This window comes from Pyrgilauda ruficollis, unplaced genomic scaffold (assembly GCF_017590135.1).
Source record: "Pyrgilauda ruficollis isolate IOZ18807 unplaced genomic scaffold, ASM1759013v1 scaffold3, whole genome shotgun sequence".
NCBI classification, from domain to species: domain Eukaryota; kingdom Metazoa; phylum Chordata; class Aves; order Passeriformes; family Passeridae; genus Pyrgilauda; species Pyrgilauda ruficollis.
In genome coordinates, this window is record NW_024524377.1 from 18,138,656 (window position 1) to 18,160,014 (window position 21,359).

The 21,359-nt window shown below is 37.7% G+C and overlaps 1 protein-coding gene across 1 annotated transcript; it reads left to right on the forward strand.

Annotated features, from left to right (window-relative positions):
* Positions 1 to 1,659: 1,659 nt before the first annotated feature.
* On the forward strand, positions 1,660 to 19,956 carry HAT1 (histone acetyltransferase 1). Its single transcript, XM_041473218.1, has 11 exons — positions 1,660 to 1,714; positions 2,681 to 2,752; positions 3,063 to 3,138; positions 4,821 to 4,941; positions 10,310 to 10,489; positions 10,720 to 10,841; positions 11,342 to 11,446; positions 11,780 to 11,886; positions 14,350 to 14,501; positions 15,708 to 15,824; positions 19,562 to 19,956. The coding sequence occupies exons 1-11, from the start codon at positions 1,708 to 1,710 to the stop codon at positions 19,727 to 19,729; spliced, it is 1,227 nt and encodes a 408-aa protein (XP_041329152.1). The 5' UTR covers positions 1,660 to 1,707; the 3' UTR covers positions 19,730 to 19,956.
* Positions 19,957 to 21,359: the final 1,403 nt, after the last annotated feature.

The following is a 21,359-nucleotide window of genomic DNA, read 5'->3' on the forward strand; positions in this document are numbered from 1 at the left end:
CCTATAATCCTTTATTAGCAGAGCACATATATGCTTTATACTTCAAAATGAAAGGCATGCAGGCCAAAGCCTTAAGAAAGGGAAGGTTTATACTTTATTCCAGCAGTTCAATCACAGTGCTTATAAAACCTGACTTAAATAATACTGTGTATTTTGTCTTGCTGTGCTATTTCAAGGGCTCAACAAAGTGTCTTTTATTAGATGTCACTGGAAAAGACAAAAAGGGCAGATTCTGGTACTCCTCAAATAACACAGTGAGATATTAAAATACAATACTGTTACTGGTAGCTTATAATGGTATTCATGAAACAGTGACTCACTTAAGTTTACAACAACTTTTGTCTGGTGAACAACTTTTTTTAGTTATGTGTCATCAAAAACTTTCTGCATATAACTTGAGAGTTCATATACTACGTATATGCTTATGTCCCAGGAAAAGTTTTGCTAGAAATCACCCTATTAGATAAGCATCAGACCACCTAAGCTACTCGTTCAACAAATCCATATATATACAGGAATAGGTAGCTGCAGTGCCATGGTTTGACCCTAGCCAGCAGCCAAGATGCACATGGTCACTCACTTCTTCCCCCACCCGCAGGACTGGTCAGAGAACTGGAAGGGTAAAAAGTAAAAAACCTGTGGGTTGAGATACAAACAGTTTAATAGGAAAAGCAAAAGCCACACATACAAGCAAAGCAAAAAAAGGAATTAATTCACTGCTTCCCATGGCTAGGAAGGTGTTCAACCATCTGCAGGAGAGCAGGGCTCCATCGCCTGTAGTAGTCACCTGGGAAGACAAACATGATCACCCCAAACATCCCCTCCGTTCTTCCTTCCTCTCCTCACCTTATATACTGAGCATGATGCCATCTGGTCAAAAATATCCCTTTGTCACTTGGGGACACCTGTCCCAGCTGTGTCTCTTCCCAACTTTCATTCAGCCTCACTATCCTTACCAGCATGGCAGTACAAAAAGCAGCAAATGCCTTGGCTCAATGTAAGCCCTGCACAGCAATATCAAAAACATCTCTGTGTTATCCATGCTGTGTTCGGCACAAATCACAGAATAAGCTGAGTTGGAAGGGGCCCTCAAAGATCGAACTTGCTACCCCCACACTGTGAATAATCATTCTACCCCAGGCCAAACGAGTACAGCAAGCACCAATGTGCATCGGAAGCCAGGCCTTTGGAAGATAATGGCAGAAATCCCCGTGGTCCTTCCTGCAGCAAGCGGTTCAGCATGGAGCGTTTTATTTTTCATTAATGACAAAGATCCGGTTGTTCGCTCGGCCACAGCGGAACTGCAGCAATGAGCAACGAGGTCCGTGCGTGAAGAAGGAGCGGAGGCGGCCCCTCGGCAGGTGGCTGCCGAGCCAGGGGAGCGCTCCATCCGCCCCGCGCTGGGGCCGGTCAAGGCCGGCGGCACCGGGGAGCGCCGCCAGCGGAGCCGCCGCACGTGAGAGACGAGCACCACTGCGCACGCGCGCCGGCCGGCTTGCGTTCTGGAGTGGCGGGGCGGGGCCGGCCACGCGAGCCATAACGAGGCTCGAGGCAGCGCTGGGCATGCGCACGGGCTGTGCGCGCCGCACGGGGCAGCCATTGGCTCCCCGCCGCGTTTCGGCGGGCGGAAGCGGAAGCGCGTGTGCGCGCGCTCCCATTTCCGCCGGGCGGGCGCGCGGGTTGATTCGCTGCGCGCGGGGCTCGGCCATGGCGGGTGAGTCCCGGCCCGGGGGCTGCCGCAGCCTCGCCGTGACGGGCCGGGGGTAGCGCCGTGACCGGGGCGCGGGGCAGGGGAGCGTGAGCTCAGGAGCGGCGGATGCGGGTGAAGACGGAGCGCGGGCGGGCGGGGGATCGGCTGTGAGGGAGGGGAGCCCGGCTGCCTCTGCCGCCCGGCTGCCATGGTCCTGCTCCTGCGTGTCTTCGGGCTTATGGCTCCCACGGGCTGGTAGTGTCAAAGCAGAGTCTGTGTCCCTGGCCACGAGTTTGCTGGCGGTGGGCAGCGAGTTAAAAATCCGAAAGTGTTTACGTGAAGTTTGCTGCCTGAAGTAACATGTAAAAGAAGTTTCCTATGGTACTTCTGAAATGAAGGGGGGCTATGTTTGTGAAGCATTTGGAATATACCGGAGGTGAAATGTGTCTTCTGGATTAGGCTTTGGAAATCAGATGAAATACATTTTGTTTACATTTTTCTTCCACATCCGTTCTGGAAGAGTAGTGCTGGCTAAATAATTGCTAGTGGTATACGTGCCACTGTAGTTCATTAACTGCAGTTTATGAAAATGACTTAATGCAAACACTTGAAGTGTCCTGACATGTGTTACTTATAACATGTTATATTGAGTTCTTATTCAGTATAACAAGTTATAAGTAACACATGTGAAATATATATTCAATTTGTAGTAACTTGGAATACTTAATGTTTTTATAGCAATGACTTTAATTCTCAGAAACTAAAAAGAGATGTATGTTTTCTAGTTCCAGAAGAGTGTGTGAGATAGATCTCTTTATCCTCTGTATTGACACGTTGTGGTATATTATAGCTTTTCTAATCTTTCTTGTTCAGTGGTTTTGTGTTGTGTGTTTTTTCTTGGTTTATGATCCTTTTTCTAGTATATTTTTTGAGTAACAATGACAGAGAGATTGGACGCCTCTTAACTCTTAAAAAACCTTTTCTTTTCAGGACTTACTGCTATGGAGAAGAAGCTGGCTGAATACAAGTGTAATACAAATGAGGCAATTCAGCTGAAGCTAGGTAATGCCACTTCTTAATATTGTACAAGTGATACTGAAGTATTCTAGTATCTTCCTGTGAAATATATACATTTGTGTCAATTTCTCAGTTCTAGTCTGATTACTGACTTGATACTCGTAGATCAAGTAACATGCACCTAAATTGTATGGGATGCCTTGATTTCATTTGTGTGCTACACTCTCATGGTTTCTTAACTAGAGTTGTCTGACTCTAGCAGAGAGGTGCATGAGCAGCTGGCAGGGCTTCCGTGGATAAGCAAATGAAAGGTGGTGGGTGACTTGGTCATGCTCTATTCTTTTTATTTTCTCAGTTCGCTTTCCTGAGGATTTGGAGGATGAGAACACAACGTTTAATCCAGAGTACAGCCATCAAGTGTTTGGAGATGAGTAAGTCAAAGTTTCCAGATTAAACTAATAGGTCCCAAAGGGCAAAGTGGTTTCCAAATCATTAAAAACCAAAAAATTTGCTAATACTGAGTGCAAGATGTGAGAAGTGCTGGCCTGGTGCTGCTGCTACGTTTGCTGATACAGGCCAGGATGCCCTTGCCTTCGTGGCCACCTTGGCACAGGCTGACTCACTCATGTTCAGTCACTTGTCCACCACCAGCACCCCTAGCTCCTTTTCCAGCTGCTCTTCCCCAAGTCTGTCACTTGTAACCTAAGTCCAGAAGATGAGCTCTCCTGTCCAGCCTAGTGTTGACTGCAGCCTGACTTAGGGAGCATTCAGATCACTGATGGAGACATTAAATGGGACTGTCCCCAACAGAGCCCTGGGGAGCACCACAGGAGAGCAGCTGTCAGGTGCATTTAACTCCATTCCCCACCACTCCTTGGGCATGGCCATCCAGACAGTAGCATCTGTTCAGGCCATGAGCAGCCAGGTTCTCCAGAAGAAGGCTGGTATCAAAGCCTTTCCTAAAGTGTAGGTAGAAAAGTATTGCTTATTTTATTTTGAGTATGCTGAATTAATTAGTGCTGAAGTGTCATTTATTATTTTCAGTAGAGTATTTTCATTCAACAATCTGGCCGTAGATAAAAAAATCCATTACCAAAAAACAAAACAAACCAAAAAAACCCAAACAAACCTAAGGAGAATCCACCTGCATGTTTCTGTGGACTTCTGTAAGTAGTTGTGTTTCTTAATTTCAATTTCCTTTTGAAAGCATTCTAAGTACTCCAATTAGAATGAGCTACCTATAGTAAATGTAATAAATTAGTTACACTAATAGACGTCTACTGTAGCTATCATTGACAATAATTACAATTTTAGTAATCAGGGAACTCTCTGATCTGTTTAGCTAACAAGGCTTTTGTTCTTCTGGCACTTATATTTTAAGTTTTAAATTATGAATGTACTACCATAAAAGAAAAATCCCAGTTAAAAAAAGTTTTTAGCTATGCTTTAACAAAATAAAAAATAGCCTGTTTCTTTGTGAACATTACTATCTTCTGCAAGTTTTTTTCAGAAAAGAAATTCTCTGTTCTTCATAAGAGTACAGAGTTTGTGTTCAGGCAGCTCTTATTTTCAAACTGTAAAAAAGGCTTTTGTATTCTATAGTTCTTTTTGCATGTACTAATTCCTGATTAGATTGGATAACTAAACAGAAACTGTCAACTAAAAACTCCACAAATTGCTACACCTGGTTATCTGTGCTTTGTACATTATAGAGTGAAGTACTTTACTCCAAAATATTATTCTACACTGCAAAGTAATTTTTAATAAATGTTATCAATCAATTAATGTAAATAACTGTTAATCAGTTAAAGCTGTTGAAAAAACATAAACACAATATGAGCTGTTTCAGGTATTCTCTCCTGAGCTGTCACAGCAAGGACACAGGCACTGTCTTACCGAGTTCAGAATATTTCCACTAGAGGAGCGAAATAACAGAAGCAGTGTAAGGCATTATCTCTGTCCTATAGTACACATCCAGTTTGGTTGCCTTTTTCTATTAGGGAGCTTACCTTACCTTACCAGGAAAGTTTATGTGAATGTCACGTGAAATGAAGCCACTGTGATGTGAATGTTTTTGTATCGAGTTCCTGGCTGTTATTTTCTCCTTTCTCAGTGAAGTTGCTTTTGGCTACAAGGGACTCAAGATCCTCTTGTATTACATTGCTGGAAACCTGTCAACGCTCTTCCGCATTGAATACACATCAAGAGTAAATGAGAAGTTCGACTGTGTAGAGGTAAGTGCAGGTTTGCTTCTGTCTTTAACATAACATTGAGAAGGTTTACTTCAGTTCTAGGTTTAGTAATTTCCCGCGTAGATATGGTTTAAATTAAAAGGAAAAAACCTGAGCTTCCATTTGCTAAGCTAATAAGCTTTGAACTTCATTTCCCATTCCCTGACGACAGTGCAATTAAAATTGTGTCAAACAGAACAGTCAAGTGTGAGGTGCTGATGCCAAAGCCAGTTCCACAAAATAAACCTCAACTTGGCAAGTCTGTATTTTCATATTAACTGTGACCAGGAGGAGGACTAGTATTGGTGGGGTTAATGATGGAGAGAATCAGTGAGAAGGAAAAGGTGGTTTATGTGAGAACTTCATGAGATAGTATGCTTGACTGTGTCTCTCTAAACGTGGAGAACAGGTAGGGCAGAAAAGAGATTATAAACTTCTGTAGGGGTATCTTGTATTCTTTACATCTTTCTTAAGGGAATGTGATAATACACTTACCTGCAGGGTTTTTGTTTGGTTGTTTCTTCTTTTTTGTGCAGGTTTACTGAGCTTATAAAACACTTGTAGAGTAGCTTTTTTATTTTTTCCTCTCCTATTGTCTAGATGTTCTCCAAACATGACTTCAGACTGCATTTAAGTTACTATTTTCAAATTCGTTGGAGTTGATTTAAATAATTTCAAGGAAAGGCCTATTGTAAAAGGAGAAGTACATTGGAATTGTTTCATTAAAATTATTTTAGAGATTTGCCCTTCCTTGTTTTGAAGATGTATTAGAATATACTCAGTTCAACAGGCTAAGTTCCTGGACATGTCTGAAATACTTTGGAGGCTAGAGCAACATGTCTTAGGAGTAAAAGGTCATCCTATTCAATCTTCAGGATTTTTTGGAAAGAAGGGAAAAAAGAAAAGGCTGTTGGCCGTATAGTAAACATATTAAAATCAAATTGAACAATCTTTCAGTGCTAGAATTTCAAAATAAAACAGGAATCTGCCCCATAGCACCTTGTTACTTCATCTATTTTCTGTACAAATGGCAAACCTAGTTTACTTCTCTGGAGGTCTAAACAAGGTCTGTCTTGCCCTATGCACACTAATTTTTTGATTGATCAAAATGGTTGTTTTTTTCAAGGCCTGTTTCCTATACTGAATTATTCCTCCAATTCCTTTAAGGACTGAGATGGGGACAAAAAAGATCTTTTTGAGCAGCACTTGTCAGCTTTCCAGAGCATTTACATGCCTTGACTGAAGGGGAAGAATGTGGTTGCTTACCCTGTGCTTCCTTTAGCATTACTAGTACTGTACAGTCAAATAAGCTGCTTATATGCATATATATATATATATATATATGTAGGAAAAAATACACGGCTGTAGTCAATCTTCTGCACTTGTATTTGCCGTCAGTTTATCCACCCTAAGATAACGCATTTGCAGAGGTTAAACCATAAGCTGTCATTACAGCAGAATGTTGATTTGAATGCGTATTAACATTTATTTTTCTGAGTTAACTATTTGCTGCTCTCTCCTCCTTGATGATAATTATACTAAGTGCAGACTATCTGCCACACATGATGGATAATCCTGTGCTGTGAATAGATGGTGTTTAAGAAAGGACAGCAGTTTCTGCCTTTACCATGACTGGTTATAAGCAAGTTGGTATCAATGCTCCACGAAGTTATTCACAGCTGAGGATTTTGTACCCAAATACCCATCCAAGCTCATTCAACAGCAGGTGTTTTTATTCTGTAATATTGAGTTTGGTTTCATTATTGCTAAAGCAGCTGCTGCTATCCCTGCTAGGGACTAACAGAAATATTCATCCCAATACCACTATTTTTTTCTCCAAGATCTTTTTGAACATAAGAGATACAATCCTGAAATGTCAAAATGCAGAACTCCAGTCATATTTATGCATCTTAACATGGTTTAGACCCATCTTTAAGGAAATTATATTATTGGGGAAGCCTCAGCAAATTATGATCATGTTTTGAACAGAAGCTGGCACTTCATTTAGTGAAAGTAGATGAAACTTATCCCTTGAATGACATTAATTCTTTCAAATAACTGAAGAGAAACTGCTTTCTTCTAGTGTAAATATTAATAGCAATGACCCCTGAATTGCTTGCTGCTTTGAGATTTGCAGCTGTTCCAGTATCTACCTTTTTTCTACATTTTATGATGGGATGGGGTAAAGTATTTCACTAAACTCTGTATCTTGCTTTGCGTCTAATGTGTGCATTTGCTTTATACAAAAGTTAATTAAAAAGTTTTGTTTCAGTATTTGTTGCTTTTGTAATGTAATACTGCTGATCACTCCATTTCTCCCCTCTGAAGTATGTGCATACAATTTTTAGAGAAATTCAACTCTCAAATATGCTTCTATAGTTATTTTAAATTAAGTCACTTTGAAACAGCATCTACATAGTATGCAAATGTCATAGCTGCCTATTAGTACCAGAATAATCTCTAAATTAAAATTACTTAGAGTCAAATGTGATGTACAAAGAGACATTACCCACTTAAGCATTTCTACTACAAATCAAGTGTAGTTACAAGCTTATACCAGATTTCCTGTCATCACCTTACATGATTCTCACTGTGAAGGTAATACATTACAGGCAGCACTTCCATGAACCATAAGCTTAACAACTCTTGGCTGGCTTAATTCAGGTTTTTGCATGCTTCATTGTAAGTTGCTTTGCCTATGTTAAACATTGCTGTAGTAGTCAACAGGATTGTTTTTCTCAGGAGAAATTTGTGTGCATCCAGTCCATTCTGTAAGATATGAGTGTCTTGCTCTGATAAAAAAAAAAAAAAATTAGCCTTTCACCAATATCAAAGAAATGCACAAGGGAAGGCAGTAAACACATTTTGGTAGCTCCTTGGATTATGGGCACCTCAGAGAGAGGTGTTTGAAAAGGATGTACTAAGTAATGAATGTTTCCATTTTAAAGTACAGGTTTTCATGAAATAAATTATTTTTTATGCAGTTGATATATTGAGGTTCCAGTATTTCAGAAAATTGAAAATTGCATGGCTTAAACTTCTGCCACTGCTCAAACTGAGCATTCTGGGATTTGCTCTGTAAGAAGGAGAGATCCTGTTAACCCTAAAAGTATCTGAAGACACTGGTGTTTTGTGTCAGACCCCATTCCAAGGGGAGAGAATTTTTAGAATGCAATAGTTGAAAATATGTTGTAGTCATGTAGAATCAAGAAGTATCATCTAGTGCTTTATTTGCTAAGCCTCTGGCATATTTTAGTTCTTTTTGCTGTATTGAAAACAAGACTTCTCTGGTGGCAGCCAGTGATGGATGTGCTACCTTATGCTTGTGCAGGTCACAGTTTGGCTTCCTTCTTACCTCTAATGAAGAAACTTAGAAGTGTGAGGGGAAGCAAAATTACTTAAACATTATGTGTATAGTACTTCCTACTGTATATTCACCCTTTGTAGATGTCGTCCACATGTCATCTGAATTATTGTACTGTTGCTTGGAAATACTGTTTTAATTCTAGATTATTTTTTGCATGCTTATTCAGCTATATGAAATGCAAATTGCTACAGATTCTTAGTTGTCATTTCTTACAGCTCTGTCAGTAGTGCAGAAGTAAGAGCTGTGTAAACAATGCATTTGCACAATTTTTAAAAAGGCATTTCTAAATTGTGTTCCATATAAATATGTTTTTTAATGTAATTCATTGATTCGGAAGAAGTGGCTGGTTTTGTGTAATCCCCCTTAAATCAGCAAGTGCAAAGAAAATGTATTTTAGTTAATATTGCTTTATGCAGAATAGTGAAGGCACCAACAAATTATCTTTGTTTTGAGAATGAAATGAGTGTAAAGACTGTACATGTTTTTACTGAGTTCTTACACCAGGTACTGTAGAGTTGTATTTTAACTGCTTAATAGCTCTCTCTCCAAATATAAATATAAATGTTGGTAGTACCAAACCATTAAGAATAAAACTTGTTTGTGCTGAACTAAGTCTATCTTTCTCTACACTCAAAATGTAACTGAATGATAAAGTGCTATTCATTTGCAGGTGCATTGCTTCTGCTTAAGGCCCATGGTTGAAAGGACAGGAATTAGTAGCATGTTGTATTAGCCTTTTGTAGTGTATTTTGTTCTAAGCATCTTAATTTCCCTGTTTTGAATGCTAAGTAGCAAGAGTCTTGGTTTTGAACTAATACCCATCATGCATGTAAACGGTGTGAAAGAGCTGCTTAGTAAGTTAACACAAAGTGTTCTTGTGTCCGCCCTTGGGGAAATAGATACAATACAAACATTACAGCTGAACTCACGGCAAACTCCATTAAGTAAAAACCTGGATTCATTGTCCAGGGGAAAGTTTGAATTGAATGTAAGCTCATTTTGTTGAATGTAATGTCAGGCTTTTAGGGGTTGTATTGAGGAGTATGGTTTTGTTAAGTTGAGACCAATTCATTAAGTTTTATTGCCTGGTGAGAAGCAGTAATACGTTATTGTGAAGCTTCATCAAATATTCATGGTTAAAAAGAAGTAGTAAATGTATTCAATCAAGTGGTCTTTTGGGGGTCTGAAAAGGATTATGAAGTCTGCTCAGCTGATAGTCTCTAACTCTGGCTATCTGAAAAGAGTAATCTCTGAATTAAATTTTGGTGTCAGAATATTTTGTCTTCCACAGTATGTTAGACTACAGGTCAGATTTGCTGACAGTATTCATAAGTTGTACTATTTTATGTCAAACTTTGTTTTCAAAACTTTCTTTTATTAGAATGCAGGATGTGGTTGTCTGAGTTTGTACTGTTTTGCAGCTGATTCTATAGACAGGCATTTCAAGCAGGGGCCGTAAGAATGCCAGAGTGTGCTAGCTGTCACTTTCCTATTTGGGAGCTACCGTTTTTGGTCTTTGTCCCTTTTTCTCTGCTTAGTTCTGCATCATCTAATACCTCTTGTAAGCTGCTTGTTTGGGAACCTGAGTTCTGCAAGACTGTGTAGCATAGCATAGTCTTGGTGAATTGCTGTCTTGAAAGTCTTGGCTTTTGAACATGCTGTGCTTACAGAATAGCTACCAATGCTCTTAGTCAAGCTTGAACCAATATAACAATCTCTAAACATAAAAATGTTTATGAACTTAGGCTGTAACCAAGAGCTTTTTGATGCTTAAAAAGGCTGAATTGTGACATTTCTGATCTCATGAGTGGGGCTTCTTTACTTGCTGGAAGATCACTAATGAACAACAAGAATGCTTGCTTTTTCTTTTTTCTTTCCTTTTTGGTTTCTTAATTACTGGTAAATACGATGTGTCTCATACATTCATTTCTTAAATACAACAGTGACATCAATGCTGTCTTTTTCTAATTTTCCACTGATCCTTCCCCTTTCTGTAATCTCCAGGCAGATGATGTGGAAAGTAAAATTAGAGAAATCATTCCGCCTGGTTTTTGCACAAACACAGATGACTTTGTGTCTCTGCTGGAGAAGGAGGTCAACTTCAAGCCCTTTGGAATGCTGTTACACACATATTCTATCCATAATGAGGAAGCTGGTGAAGATATAACGTATCAGATATACAAGGTATGGAAAATTAAGTTAAACTTCTGCTTTTGAGCAACCAAATTCCGTTTTATTTTGCAGAGATGCGCCTTCTGTCATGACTCAACTGTAGTGTATAAATACTATAATTTTATCTGTTTGTTAATCATTAATGTGCTTTTTTATATTGGAGAATTTAATTAGGTTTTGCATAGATTTTCCTCTTGCATCTGTGATAGGTTTCACCTGACTTCTCCTGGCTTTTTCCCTAGGCTGACATGACATGTCCAGGCTTTCGAGAATATCATGAAAGGCTTCAGACGTTCTTGATGTGGTTTATTGAAACTGCTAGCTTTATTGATGTAGATGATGAAAGATGGAACTACTTTCTAGTGTAAGTACAGTTCTAAAGCAACAGTGGACCTTATTACCTCCACAAAGCCTGCATTTTAATTGTGGCTGGCCAATTATTGGAGCAGTATAATGATATTTTTCCCAGGAAAGAAAAAACATTGTTTATGAGGCTTGAGTTTTCCTCCATTATGCTTTGGGAAAGCTTGAGAATAGAGCTGAATTAAATGCTGTTGTCCGTTAGAGCCCTGAATGTAGGCTTAAACAGTAAAATGAGCTTTGCCTGTGTTTTCTTTTACTTGCCACCTATTCATCGTCATAATAGGCAAGTGCACTGAAGTGCTGTAAAGAGGTCTGATTTATCCAAGTTGCTGCACACCAATTAAGTGAATTGTACATTCAGAACATAGCAGGTGTACCCATTGGGCCCTCACAGAGTAGCTTGCTGACACTGAAAATTCAGTTGGAGAATGGAAAAGAAAATGGACACTGCATGGGAGCGCAACTGTAATTGACCTGCTTGGCTTTCTGTTTTATCTGCAGATTTGAGAAGTATAATAAGGATGGAGCTACGCTCTTTGCGACCGTAGGCTACATGACAGTCTATAATTACTATGTGTACCCAGACAAAACCCGGCCACGTGTAAGGTAATTGGCGGTGTAACTCGTGCCTTGCCTTTTATTTCAGAAGAGGGAACTGCTGAAGTTCCCAATACTTGTTTATAATAGTGTTGATTTGTTTAAAAAAATCCCCATTATTAGCTGTCTATGCACTGATTTTTTTCATTGTTCCCTTCTTGAAGCGGAGGGAATCTCAAACAAGTTTTGAATATTTAACAATTTTAAGATTCTGTTAAAAATTACGTTTTAACATGAAGATTGCACATACCTTAGTCTAAAATGAAGTATCATTTTGTTTTTAAGACTTTGCTTTATATTTCCAAAACCTTGTGTTTGAACTGAAAATGCATTTCTTTGTAGCCAGATGCTGATCTTGCCACCATTCCAAGGAGAAGGCCATGGTGCTCAGCTGCTTGAAACAGTTCATAGATACTATATGTCTTCTCCTACAGTACTTGATATAACAGGTTTGTATTAATTTTTTAATAAGGAACTTTGACAGGTTGTTAGCCCACAAGCTAACTTTTATGTTCATTTGTGTGAATTTAAAACCTTTTGAAGATTCAACTTCGACTCAGTTCAGGATTAATAGTACCCTGGTTTTCAGAAGTGTATATGGTGTAGCTTCTTAAATACTTAGAGGACAGCACACCAGGAAAATTCAATCCCTAGCATGAACGGATTACCAGCTAATTAACTATTTTATTGCGAGATACACAGCTGAGTTTGCCAAGAGATCAAGTTTTGTCAAATTCTTTGTTCAACTTAACCCGTTAGCCAAAACTTAAACTTGACAGGAGACAAAACACACCTAACTAAAATAGCATATTTAATGTTAGTGTGCGAGCTGAAATTTTACAGGCAGTGAGAGTTCGTGGAGAACTTGTGCTCTAGGAGCACATATTGCTGGCTGATCCATGATATTGGATGTGTGTGCACAAATACCTAAAAACAGAAGATTGTGGAAATGGCAGATAAAGGGTCCATGTGCATAACAAAACAAACACTGAAAATTGCCACAGGCATGACATCAGTCCTTTGGTTTCAAGTCTGGTTAGTATAGGAAGAAATGCAGTTCAAATACTTGTTTACCATTCAGTTCTAGATGTAGTCTCATCTTGGTTATAAGCAACTCTCCGTTCTAATTAAAACCCAATAGACCACTTGCTTTCATAATGCGTTGTTGCTGGATCATCGTAACAAAATAATCCACCTCATAATTTCAATCCAGTTAGTGGGAGCCTGAAAGAGTATAACTTAGTTCATGCAACAGGAACTCATGTGCATCATGCATTTTTGCTTTTAATAGTACAAACTTTTATGTAGCTTTTATAATTGAGGACGAGCAACGTCTTAAACTGCATAAATCCTATGGCATGTTCATGGCTCAGTGCCTTAAGTGCAGGGTTGTAGCAAACAGTAAATGTGCACTAAAACATTGGTCCATTTTTTTGTGGAATGAAGCAGGAGAAGGCTTGCAATATTCTATATGGCACTCAAATTGTGAAAGTTAAGACTCTTAGAGAAGTATTTATTGTCCTTTTTGAGGGGGACATTGGACTTGGACTATCTTAATATGGCCAGGATATTTAGTTACATATAATCTAAAATTGTGAAATAGCCTTTAACTTTTCTGTAAAGAGGAAATGAAGATCTGATTAACTTATTTGAAAAAGCTAATGATTTACTAATTAAAATTACTTCTTAGTTTCACATTTGCAGCAAATATTTTGTTCTGCTTACACCTTGTCATCCTGACACAAGCAAAATGTATGCTGCTAGTGCTTACTGGACAGAAACTGCCTCATTCTTCTTTTAACCACTCTGAGTGCAAAAGAATGAATCCATTTATTTTAGTGCACTTCTCCAATCTCTTTTGCAGAATAAGTGCTATAAGGCTTGCCATACAAGATTAGGCCACTAATACACAATACATTTTAACCCAACCCAGAAAAACAGTTGGTGGTGCCATAGCTGTGTGGTGCCATATACACCACATGGCAAATGCTTCTATCCCAGTCCTTCTTGGTAGCTTTGTTTTGCTTTTGATCACCCTAAAACTGCTTAACTATTTACAGTGTACCTCAAAACTATAGGAAAACACAGCTGGGATGTAAGCTGGTTAGCAATAAACTCCACAATGCTAGCTCCCAGAAAAATGAGTGTTGAAGGGGCAGCATGACCCTGCTACTTGTTCGTAGTGAGCTTGTCTAAAGCAAGAAAAAAAGAAACACATTCACAATGTTGTACCTGTTTTCCTTCTGCATTAAATAATTGCATATGTGCTCATGTTGATCTTAACTGTGGCTACTTCTCCATTTTAGTGTTTTTTTCTATAGCAACAGTTTTGATAGCAAATTTTAAGTAAAATGGAAGTAACTTGAAATCGTAATCAGCTTTTGCCTAGGTCCTTTCAGCCTTTTAATTTTGGATAATCTTGTCCTTCAGCTTCTTGTACCTTTTCCTGCCTTCCCTGCTAACAACAACTAACTCCTGCTCAGTACATATCTTCAACTAGTTTACTTGTATACAGTAGGATATTTTCACTTATCTTGTCCCACGTTTTCCCTCTTGTTTGTCTTTTAGTAGTTCTACCACTGTTAAATATAGAATAGATGAAAGATACAAGAAAAAAGGTTTATAGGCTAGTCTTTTCCCAAGGAGTTAAATGTGTTTAAACAAGTCTATTTCACAATACATACATACAATATGTGCAGCACTGCATACACAAAATATTAGAAATTTCTCTTAATGTGACTTGATGTCTACTGTCAAACATCGAAACCTTTGACAACAGTGCTTACAATTAAGCACAGTTGTTTATATACTGATGAATACTGCATCTGCTTTTGTTTTCCATAGTTCTTTGTAATTACATACCAGAGATGAGAAAACAAATAATGCTGATAAGCTTTTTTTATTCTTTCTAGCTGAAGATCCATCTGAGAACTATGTGAAGCTTAGAGACTTTGTTCTTGTAAAGCTCTGTCAAGATTTGCTTTGCTTTTCCCCAGTAAAGTTAATGCAAGGTTTCAGTCAAGAAATGGTGACGGAAGCTCAACAAAAATTGAAAATAAATAAGGTACTAAATCAGTACAGATGTAATTGGACATACTCTTATCAAACTAGTGCAACACAATTTAAACTTAGAGAAAGACATGGAATTTACACTCTCGCTTATTTTGACAATTGTTAAGGATGTATCAGGAGATACATGGCTCATGGTTTTAGATAAATGCCTTTTTTACCTACAAATTCTATTGTAATAGAATTTGACGTGGTTTTGATTTCTTTTAAGAGTATGCAAGTAAGTGTTGCTTTGGGAATGCAGAATGCTAAAGTGGCAAACAACTTACTAATGCAGCTCTAAACACTTGGAGAATGAAAGAGTTAAATTGCCAACAAATTTAATTGTTCAATCTTGAATTATTAAATTCATTTTTGAGTATGGTAGTGAAATAGCAGAGTTGCTTAATTAAAAATATATTTGAGTGTGGTATACTGAAGACTTTAAACCTTGAGGGATGGGCAGTGCGAACCATATTCAAATGTGTTAATGAAAATGGTGTAGCTTATATAAGGAAACTACATACAGCCTTCTGTATTTTAAATCTGAAAGAATAAATAAATTTCCTTTGGTTTTTTAACAGTATATAAACGTGCGGTAGTGTAGCAAACAAACCACATTATTTTTGTTGTGTTGTTCAGAAAAAAAATACTTGGTCTTAAATGCAAATTAAGACTAATATAGTAGCAACATAATTTTCTCCCCCGATGTCGTACTTTCTGATCTGATACCAAAAGCACTTCAGTTTTTCCATTTACTAATTAATTTCCTTTTAAACAGAAAAGTTTAAATATTGTTTCACTTTCATATTTATAACTTTCAGGGAGCCATGTGAAGGCACTAGATACATGTGGATTGTTAAAATTAGCAAAGTGGATACTGCTTGGTATTGCTTCATGTCACTCTAGTTCCAGTCCTTGTGCTTAGAAGCGTTTTTGGACTCTGGCTTCTGGGCTTTCTGCTGTTCACTTACAGCAAGTCCTTGAAGCACCTCTACGGCTGGTGCAACACTTGAGAGATCAGACACTGGGTGCATGGAAGAAAATGTTTTTTAAGAAAAAAGACAAATGTATATTCACTGAACTCAGGACAGACTGATCCTTGCCCCACTTTCTGATTAGATGAAGAATTACTCTAATAATTCAGTATTTTTGCACTTGCAGTTCTGTTGAGTGACCTCTTTATTCAGATGTGGTTTTTATTCTCCTTTCTGTTCATTAGCAACACACAAGACGAGTTTATGAAATTCTCCGATTGCGTGCAACAAATATGGGTGATGCAGAACAGTCCAGAAGCTATCGCTTGGATGTTAAAAGAAGACTGATTGGGCCCTATAAGGTGTATATGACTTAAGTATCATTTAATATTTATTTCAAGGCTAATTATACTTGATTTTACTTTAATTTCCATAAATGTAGTTGTTGCCAATTATGTTGCCAATCAACTACTATTAGTTATGCAGTGTTCAGCTGACATATATACAGATGCAGAGGACATTTGTATGTAGCAGCACTGAAGATCCTGTGTTTGGCTCCTGTCTGTTTGCTGCCCAGTTCCAGCAGGAGGTTACTATTAAGCTTATGCTATCTAGCTACAAGTGGAATTATGCTGAGGTAGGTTTAAGGAGGGAAAATAGTCAATTTCTCGAAGAGGTTAAAAACTTACCTTAAATAGACAAGCAGAAATTTGAAGAGAGGTAAAGTTTACACTGCAGACTAGGTATAGTTTAGACTCCTGTTCTAATTGTTTGCTAGGTCTTAAGAAAACAGCTTGCTAGAAGTAATTAAATCACATCAACATAGGACTAACTCCATGCAGATGGAATATAAAATAATACCAGCAGTAAAATTCAAGCAAGTACCTAGTAATTTTCTTAGTTCCTATTATTTATGCATCCTGGATTTTCAGTGTGGTTGGTCTGTGTTGCATAAACTGACCCTTTGAGATACGGATTAAAAAAATTAGGTCTTAGTTGTGAATGGCATCAGTCTTTGTATCAAGAGTCAAAAAGGCCACAAATAAATCTAGGTATATTGCTGTAACTAGAATGTTAGCTACTGTTGTCAGTTAAGTACTTGCCAAGCAAACCAAAATCCTGCATATAAAGGTACACAGAGCACGAGGAGTACCTTGATTAGCTTGAAAACCTTCCTAAAGCAGCAATTTACCCTGTTATACCAAATAGGAAAACTTTGCTTGTAGTTACATTGGACTTACAGGGGCTGTTAGTAGAAATGAGAGGCCAGCACTGAGTTATTAAACATTTATCTGATCTGGTGATAACTTCATGTCATGCTGAATGCCAGAACCTTAATCAAAACACATTCTCTTTCATGTGTATCTTGTCTCATTCACTCAGTGCCAACTACAAATAAGGTGATTTTTCAGCAAATGTTTTTCATTACTGTTACATGGTTTCAGTTCACTCATCACTGAGGTCCTGTAGGCAAAATCCAAAATTTCATAAGCAGCTTCAATTGTAGTGCTTCTAGCAGGTGTTTCCACTTCAGTCTTTGCACACAATAAGTGCATGGATAATGAATGGATTTTGTATCACTAAATATGCAATATTGCTACTTTAGAACATTGCATTTTTAGTTTTTTATTATTTCAGTGTGAATTCAAAAGAACCCTTAAAGCAACCAACTCCTTTTTTCCCTGATTTTAAATTTTATGTTCTGATATAGTCATCTTGTTCATGGTAGTTTTACATAGTAAGTAGCTTACTCATACACTCATTTTAAACAATTTCCAATAATTTTTAGCCCCACTGCCATTTTCAAAAAGTTTTCAGAAATATAATGAAACTAACTTTTAATATAGAGAGGGCAATTTTGACAGGGGAACCAAACTTTATAAACATATAATCAGGAATATTACTGCATATTCTAATACTGGTGTCATTTTATTATATAAACTGTTTGATAGCTTCATTTGAACAGTGCTGTACAGATGTAGCATAATTCTAAGTTGATACTACTTTCTTTTAATAAAAATGGTATTCCATCTTACAATTATTTCCTTGCTAACAGTAGCAGTGAAAAAAACTATATGCAGAAACCTCCGGGGAAAAACATGTAATACATCTATTCCCCTTGAAGTCATTACGTCAGCAAGGAGGTGGTTGCTGAAGACACTGAGATCTTTATGCATGTGGCATGTCTAGCTTGGGATGACTGGTGCAGCAGGGTGTGTTGCTCTCTGTATACGTAGCACTAATACAGGAAAGAAAAAAATGGTATCTTAGTTAACAGGGCATCACTCCAAGGTAGTTTAAAGGGCGAGCAGCTTGTGAAATTCTAGTTTCACTGTGGCTTCTCCATTTCTGACAAACTGCATTTTATTAGTAGATTGTGCTGGTAGACGTAGCTCCTTGGTCATGTCTTTGTTCTTTGTGTCATCCCTCTTGGAAGTAAATATCACTGCTGCACTGCTTTTTGTAATACTTTGTTTACTACTTGGATATGCTTTTCTGCCCAGCCCAACAACTTGCTCCCAAAGAATCCTCTTGAAGCTGCTCAGGTAAAATGTTGCTGATGGCAGTTTTCAAAATCTTGTGTACCTGGATATGCTTGTAGTATATTTGGAGGGGGGAAATGGATATTGCAACAACTGGTTATCTGAAACATGCAAAGAGTTTGCTCTTTAGCAGGAATCTGGAACTTAAAGGTGGCCTAGTGGTACAGTATCAAATGTACTGGGCATTTAAAAGCTGGCACCCTTTTTTCAGAGCTAATGTATATAATCTAAACAGACACTCCTGTTAATTAGGCAGACTTATAATTAATTCTAGAATAAAGTTTTGGTTGTTCTACTGACAGAAGCTTGGCCAGAAGGTACTCATCTCTATTTTCATTTGGGCAGCTCATCATATGTTTTGAGTACCTTACTAATTTTGACTACACAGAGCTAATGTGAATCTAAAATTTAAACATGTGTGCTGCTTTTCACATCCTTTCAGCAAGGAAAGGTTTCTTGATTATTGGCCAGAAATGTGCTTGAACACCTCATCATTACTTCAGTACAGAACTCTTTTTCTGAACTCAGCTTTGCCTATCTGTGCAATCTTTGGGATACTGTAAAAGTTCTTCTGGTTGTACTCATTTACAGTTCACTGTAGTCTCCACTCCTCCCTCCTGACTCTCAGCATCAATCACAGAATGAAAACAAATACTCATTTGAGGGATAAGTGTAAAATTAGAGCACAAAGGAGCTTTGATTTTGAGACTTTTAGAAATAGAATAATTTGGTGGAATTTTGTTGTTTTATTACATTGATTCCATAGGTATTGCAAAGATTTATTGGGAAGATACCAGGCATACATAATACTTTTTTTTAAATGAAGTGTTGAATGATATTCTGCTTTTACAAAGCTAGAGAAGACTGAAGAATGAAAAGTACCTGAAGAACTGAATAGTTCAGAAATAGGTATCACCTATATAAAAGTATATCTGGGTAAAGAAAATAGAAAGGTATTTTGAGGTGTTTTTAAGAAACAGGTAAAAATCACATGTGACAGAGCAAGGACAACTTATCTTCCTGCACAAATATGTTTATGCTTATAAATAATCTTACTGCTTTTCAGTGCTGTTGCTGCTAGTCCCTGTTAACTTGAATAATTTGTAAGAGTTTGTGAAATTTCTTCTGTGTACTGGAGGCTTAAAATTAATTTTTGATAGTCAGTTATAGGGAAATTATTTGGCTGAATAGTCATGTAATGGGACACCAGTGTAATTAATGTTAATGTAGGACTAAATATCCTGGTCACATTTCTACAGTCTTTTTTGTGCCATACATCTTCAGTAGTAGGTGTACTGTTACACCTAATCTGTTTGGTTAAGGAACAAAATCTGAAACCATTCCTCCCTTCACTAGTTCATTGGCAATACAGAAGCTATTAGCCTTTAACACAACAAATGTAGTACTGATCAAACATGGTTACTGCTTCTCTTGGGATTAGGGACATCTTAAAGAACTAGATACTGAAATAGAATGAATTTTAATGAAACACTAATGAAATACCATGATGAATAATTACTGGCTGTGTTCAAACTACTGTTTGTTTGATTGCTTAGAAAAAACAGAGAGAACTTGCCAAGATGAGAAGGTGTCTAAGACCAGAGGAGATGACTAATCAGTTGAACCAAATAGACCTAAACTTGCAACGTGAACAGTTAGAAGAGAGCTTCCAACAACTTGTTTCAGATTACCGAAGAGTCCTAGAACGACTTGCACAAGCATGAAGATCCTACTTGTACAGGAAACTTGCAGATATCTATACAGTGTTGTAAAACACATCCTTAATTGCCACTTAACTGCAAAAAAATCTCATGTGACGTTTTAATCACATTAAAGGTGACTTGTGTTCCTGTGCATTTTGAATATTTTCTATTTTTGTGTTGTAGATTTAAAAATGTTATAATTTAGATTTTGGGGCACTTCTTGATGAAATAAAAAATGTAGATTCTCAGATACAGTGTTACTTCAGTTGTATGAATTTTCTTTTACCCTTTTGTTTTGATCAAGACTTAACTTGCTATTCAGTTATCTATTAATATATAAATCTAAGCAATCTCAAATTTCTCCTAACTTGATTCTCCACAGGCTGTTCTCTGTGGATCGTATTGTACAGTGTAAGGCCTGTGCAGGTTTAATGTCATGAACAGGTGACAGGGTCGGTTCTGTGTTCTCTCGGGTGTTTCCTGTGTACAGGCTCTTTACCCTTTGCTAAGAGTGGATCCTGCTGCTGAAAGCAAACAGCCCCATTCTGTTTAAGCCTCTGAAGTGCCTCAAGCACATTCTTCAAACCCCCAAGTTTACAGGTTTTTGATTTTTCAGGAAGAAACCTCACAGCTGGGGAACCAGCCAAGACTTTGTGAGGACTCCAAAAACACTTCTACTAGTGAAAGAAACATAAATCTGTAGGAAGCAACTGCCTTTATATAGTTCCTTGATTCTGTTCTGCTATCCATTACTTCTCAGACCTGAGGTTAGTTCATAAATATCTTGTCTGTCCTCCCTCAAAGAATTAATTTTTGTTACCTTTTCTGGTAGTTCAGGCTTTAGAGGATTTAATCTGAATAAGGATCATAGAAATTTACTAACCATGTTTGATGGTCCTAGTGGGATTCAGGTCTAGCTTTCAAAACTGGAGCTTGTAGGTTGACAGTTCTCCACTATCTGATGTGATGTGGAGGAAGTGAAATAATTTTTAAATGTTTCAAATCTGTGGGATTTTTTTTTTTTTTGTATTTTCTATCAAATGATTTTTAGAAATTTTAATTCCAGATTAGGATATTTTGGCTGTATGATACATATTTCATCTACTGTAGTATCCAAAACTATTAATCAGTAGTACCAATTGCTAAAAGAACTTTCCTGGTAGTAATAGTAAGGCTGAGGTTAAGTTGGGGAACTTGTGGGGAACATGGGGTTTGGTTTTTTTCTGTGGATGGTTTTGGTTTTTTATTGAACATGTTCAGATCTTGGTGATAAGTCAGAAGTGGGAAAGCTGAACTGAAGAACTGTGCTTAAATTTGGTTCCTGTGTGGAGGTGTGGGATACTTCTGGTGCTTCTGGGTCAGCCTGCACTAACACTCCCTGAGCTTAAGCCACTGAAGAAACTGTAGGACTGACAAAAAGAAACACTGCTTAATGGGTTGTTTGCCCACTTAGAAATTACTGAGCCAAAAAGCACAAAATTGCTTTCCTTAATCACAATTTCCTTTTGGTATTCATAAATAGTGAAACTTCTCTCACACAGTGACAAGGGCAGATTCATTTTTTCATAACATATTTTTTGTTTTGTTTTTATGTTGGCACAGTTGAAAGAGTTTGAATTAGTGTTTCCAGTTCCTTCAGTGGTTTCTCATT

Coding starts and splice junctions, on each gene's coding strand:
- HAT1 (XM_041473218.1), top strand. Junction 3,139..4,820: donor CATCAAGTGTTTGGAGATGA/GTAAGTCAAAGT, acceptor CTCCTTTCTCAG/TGAAGTTGCTTTTGGCTACA. Junction 10,490..10,719: donor TAACGTATCAGATATACAAG/GTATGGAAAATT, acceptor CTTTTTCCCTAG/GCTGACATGACATGTCCAGG.